Raw genomic sequence first — 5262 nt, 5'->3', positions numbered from 1 at the left:
GCTCTTCCTCATCATCTTCAGAAATCTCTCCTCTGCATTGCCTACCACAGTCACAAAACCTGTGGGTTTACACTTTTTGAATTGCAGAGCCCCTGGAAGTTTCCAGTGAAGGCATGGCTCCTGTTAGGGTAACTCCAGCTTACTGACTGCCTGCTGTTTTTAACTTTCCCAATACTCTTTTAGATTTCTAAGGAATAGTCAAGGGATTAAACAAATCCACAAACCAGGGACTGAAGAACATACCTGAGAAGGACTGGGATTTTCCTGCACAAATAAATGCAAAAATAGTTTGTGCTGCTCCCTAAGTCATCCATTTCACACACACAAATCTGTCGCTGCATGCCACCATAATTGAGACAAGCTCCTTCTCTTTAGCCCATGTCTTTCTGACCCAAGCCTAAAAGAGAAATGTTGTCATTTATGCAGTCTCAAGATATAATAAACTAGACATATATAGTCTGCTGTAGACGAGCTGAATACTCCAGTAGAGCAGTAAATTCTACCTCTATTTCAAAAAGACTATGTATCATGAAATCTCTAAGGCCCATCTTATGCTTTGGATTCAACTAAGGGCTGCAAGTCCTTGTTTGCAACAGAAAGAAAATTAATTTTACCTTACCAGTTGGACATAATACATAGTTTAAACATGACAGTTTGATCACTCCCCCACATACGCTTCAGGATGATATCTGGTGTATAGGAAATTAACTAAACCATGTAATCTTCCCAATTATTCTGGTTTACTTCTGCTTTAATAAAAGTAGTGCAACACCGATGCTGGGTAGGGGCAGGGAATAGGGTCCCCACACTAGAGGATCTAGACTGCTGCAACTAGAGAAATGAGGAAAAAGGGAAATCCACAAGTCAAGAAGGGTAGTAGGTTTTTTCCTGAAAATACCAAGTGGAGAACTTTGCAGCCTTGAAGAGTCTTTGAAGGCCATGCAAACATCTAACAAATGACATTTTCTTTTTCCTTTTCAAAGACTGAAAGAACAAGGATTCGATGAGTGCAAGAAAAAGCCAGTGATACAAATAACAATGCATTCTTCATTACAGTCTTGGTTTTGCTGTTAGCTTTAGTATTGTTTCCATGGAAAAGCCACACACAAATTGTAGGTATTCTGCAAGCTACAAACGCAGAATAACTTCTTTGTACTGGAACAAATCAAAATCTTGACAGTGTAGTTACACAAGATGTACATAAGGACTACACAATACATCACAGCTTTGGTTTTGTGTTAAACATAACACATGGACCACATCCTAAGTTAAAAAGAACGTGCAGAACATAATAAAGATAACTCAAGGAAAATCAGTGCACAAGTAAGGAAACCTGAAGATAAGCATGGAAAAGAAAAGTTGAATTTTAAGGCCAGAAAAAGAGAAAAGCCTATTTTTAGTGTGTTTTAAGTTTACCAGCTTTATATAGCCAATCTAAAAACGTAAGTGAGCATCTGCATTGCTATTAAAGAACTTGTGCTTTTAAGTGTCCTCCTCCCTACTTTACTGAAATTGAGATCTCCTGAAGAACACCACAGGAGTGCTCCAGACAGCTTACGGTAAAGACCCACTACACCACAACTAAACTCTATACCAAAAGTCTGTACTCCATATTTCTGCTGTGAATAATAGACTGGGGTTGGCTCTTGATAAAGGCTTCCAGGCATTACACTACTAGACAAAAGAATGCAACTAAATAAAATATTTCAAAGTACCAACATGAATACAACAGCAATGCAATTAAAAACACAGAGATTTCAGGGAAATATGTTCACTGCAGAGTCCACAACGATTCAAAAACAACTTGGGAGGTAAAGGAGGCTTTGATAAAGTTCTCAACAGCTCTTATCCTCCAGCTTCACACGTACAATGTGCTACACTTGCACAAAGTAGAAGCCCACAACAGTAATACTGCGATTAAGCTGGTCATTAGTGACACAGGCAGCTTAAACTAAAAGGCTATCCAAGAAAAACAAATCCAGCCTGAAGAGTCTACAGCTGGAAATTACTGAAGAAAATCTGTCACAATACCCTCAGCTAGATAGGTGCCTACCTGGTAAAGAAGAGGTCTGTCCCAGAAGTATTTTCTGAAGAGCTTAATGTCCGACTCCAGCAAGTGCTGTGCAGTGTGGCCAAATGTCAGTGTCAGAGCTCCTGATGAATGAACAAACTGCACGCAGGCACCCTCGCTGATCTCCGCTCTTGAAATGTCAAGTGAGTGACTGCCCTGGAAACTGGAACAAAATACTCTTTAAACCAAAGCAGATGCTCTACAGATAGGTAGAATGAAAGCACAGTCGCAGTGAGCTTACTCCTCGCCTTTGGCACAGACCATTGGGATTCCAACGTGCCTGCTGCAAAAAACGGAGGCAGAAATTCTGAAACATCCACCAAAAACACAGCTGGGCAAACAAATACTTACTAGTTACTCCACTCAGGCCTAAGAACATGGAGCTACTTCTAGCCATCAGCACGGAAAAAACAATGTCAGCTCTAGATGATTACTCACCAGTAAAATACGCCAGAAAGACTGAGCTGTGACAATACCTATTTCTCCTTCTTGCTGCAAATTAGCAATAGTGCCTTTTCCTGTTAATGTTGCCGTATATAGCTGTAGAACATGACTGGCAGCTAGCAGGTTTGTTATCTGTCTGCTAGTGAAAAACAGAAAGTATCTCAAGGGAACACAGTATTGTTTGGGTGTTACAAACAATTGAGACATTCATAACACAATGTACTACACCAGTGTTGTATTTTATTTTTTTTTTTTAAACTGAAGTACAGATAAGTCTCACATAAACTATACACTGAATGGAGTCAGAACTGAAACAGACACATACCAAAATAAAAATGCAACCCAATTCTTGTGTCTTTCTATTTGCAAAGAAAAGTGAACAGTGAGAAGGGACATCAGATGCTGACCATTTGGTACCCCAAGACACATGAACACACACACACCATGCAGTTCCTCAGGTCCATACAGAGGAAACTTCAAACAGCTGAAACGTTCCAGAAAGCACTTGTCCTTTAAGTCATTTGTCACTGTGGCAACTCTCTGGCAAAACAGAGTCATAGCTGGAGCACTGGCTTTGCTGGTGACTCTCCCTTATTCATTTAAACTTGACCTTTACAGAAGTCACAAAGTCTGCTGAGGTTTTGTGAAAGCCAGGTCCTACGGTTCTGTTTATATCTAAATATTTCTCCAGGCAGATTTTAAGGGATGTCTTCACTTGTTGGTAATGTGTCAGGATTCAGCTGCAATACTGCTGGGAGAGGTACCTGATGCTGCAGCTACACTTCTGTCATTTAATCGACTATTAATTGACTTGCAAATGTAATGAAGGATGCAAATCATAAACTTCCTTTAATTGTAAATACAAATTTACCACCTAAAATAGTAATAATGACAAAAAGCAACAGAAACCAACACAAAATAGGCAATTATTTTCAGAAAAACAATAGTACTCCCCACATCCCTTAACTGATAGGAGTTTTTTCAGACAAAGCAGCAAACAGTTATACTCACTTTGTGAAGACCTCAACAAGTTTGGAGTGTCCGTTTTGTAAAGCCAAATCTAATGGTGTTGCTCTGTTCTCATTAGGTAATGCTAATGCTGATGACCCTCCAGGCTGGACTGCTAAGAACCGGGAAAACTTAACCAAGCCCAATTTCATTACAAGGTGCAGAAGAGTCGCTTTATGTTTAGGCTCTGAAAAAACACGGCAAGCAAACAAAACCATCACTAACAAAACCTAGCATTTTATTTGCTAGGAAGCATCAAAAGAAACTTATCATCTGCAGAAATACCACAGCTCAGGTTCAGACCTACAGAAGTACTTCAGCAGAATCCATCTTTCACTAAAATCAACAGAGTTAGATACTTAATTGCATCTGTGGATTTAAACCAGGATATCCAAATACCACCTAATTTCAGCAAAGAAACCAGTTTGAATTAGATAATCTCAGTCTTTCTCTCCTTCTTTGTTTAAGGTATAGTATTCAGCACAGGAGATGCCCCAATATACTGCAGAAGATAGTTAAGAGGCAATTTTCCAGCTGCTTTGCATCGCCTCAGCAACGCAAAACATCTGGCAGCATGGCCAAGTATCTAAATAATAATAACAAAAAAACAACATAAGGGAAAAAAAGGGTGCGATTTTTCAAAGCAGGCTGCTTATCAGCACAGTAAGAGATGCTTAGCAGCATAGCGAGCCATAAGCTAACACATATGTGGCTAAAATATACAGGATAATTCTTGTGTCTCTCTTTTCAGAAAGGTGACCTCACCTGCCAATACTTCCTCTCCACTTTTTAGCACATAATCATCAAGCTCAACAGGATGAAGCTTAAAATAAAAGAGTACACAATGATGACTTACTGACTAGATGCTGATTCTCCCCTCAAGACCTTCCTTGGCCTTTATTCAAAGAAGGGTTTATCTGTCTACATACATTCTCTAACACAAAGCCTCTGCAATTTAAAGGCAATAAATAAAATTGAGCTCAAGTGCCACTCAGTCTGTTCCTTACACCGATATTTTGGTATGAAGTTAAATAGAAGAGTACTTTCACAAAGGTCAAGTATTTAAGGGCAGTTACTTTACAGTTCTCAGAAACTGGCTGAAATCTACTAGGTTTCCAGTGATTTATGAAATTCCATTGAAATTTATCATCCTCATTCAACAGACTTTTTCTTCCCTGTTACCCAGCCAGTTCAGAACACATTATTGAAAATTATACACTCCAGTGGCAAAGGAAAGGTGAAGCTCCTGAACCATATGTAGGTACATGGACACATTTGTGTAAACAATACTGTTAAAATCAACAGCAAATTGCTGTCAATTTCTTCTCTGCATCAATATTTACAAGATAAAACTGTCTGATGGAAAGCAATCACACAGCAGAGAGAGCAATTATGTAGCCAAAAAGCTAATAAACATGTTTTTCAGAAATACTTATGCATTGAGCAAAGGTGTCATGTAGTTACACGCAAATACAGTGGCTCACAGCTGACTCCTATTCAGTTCAAGTACTCCCTCTGAAAGTGTCAGGAATATTTATTCTATAGAATCATCAAAAAGAAAAAAACCCAAACCTTGGAGTCCTCAAGAGGTCTCTAGTCCACTCCTTGCCTTAAGGTAGGATCAGCTCAACCTAAATTGCTCCAGACAGATGCTTGTCTCATTTGTTCTAAAACCTTCCAACAACCAGAGGTTTTCATAACCTCTGTAGGCAATCTACACAAGGGATAATTTTACCCTC

General features: G+C 39.2%; 1 protein-coding gene across 1 annotated transcript in view; it reads right to left on the bottom strand.

The window, feature by feature from the left end:
- The window catches only part of ARHGEF28 (Rho guanine nucleotide exchange factor (GEF) 28), a gene marked incomplete at both ends in the record, with an annotated part of 63990 nt that extends 59644 nt beyond the window's left edge, over positions 1-4346 (bottom strand). Inside the window, 3 exons of the mRNA XM_009704847.1 lie at positions 2054-2234; positions 3527-3710; positions 4289-4346. Of these exons, the coding sequence (XP_009703149.1) occupies positions 2054-2234; positions 3527-3710; positions 4289-4346 (423 nt within the window). The remainder of the gene's footprint in view (positions 1-2053; positions 2235-3526; positions 3711-4288) is intronic.
- Between the last annotated feature and the right edge of the window lie 916 nt (positions 4347-5262).

Source organism: Cariama cristata, unplaced genomic scaffold (assembly GCF_000690535.1).
Source record: "Cariama cristata isolate BGI_N322 unplaced genomic scaffold, ASM69053v1 scaffold14097, whole genome shotgun sequence".
NCBI lineage: Eukaryota > Metazoa > Chordata > Aves > Cariamiformes > Cariamidae > Cariama > Cariama cristata.
The sequence above is the reverse complement of the archived record's forward strand: the minus strand, read 5'-3'. Positions and strand labels throughout refer to the sequence as shown.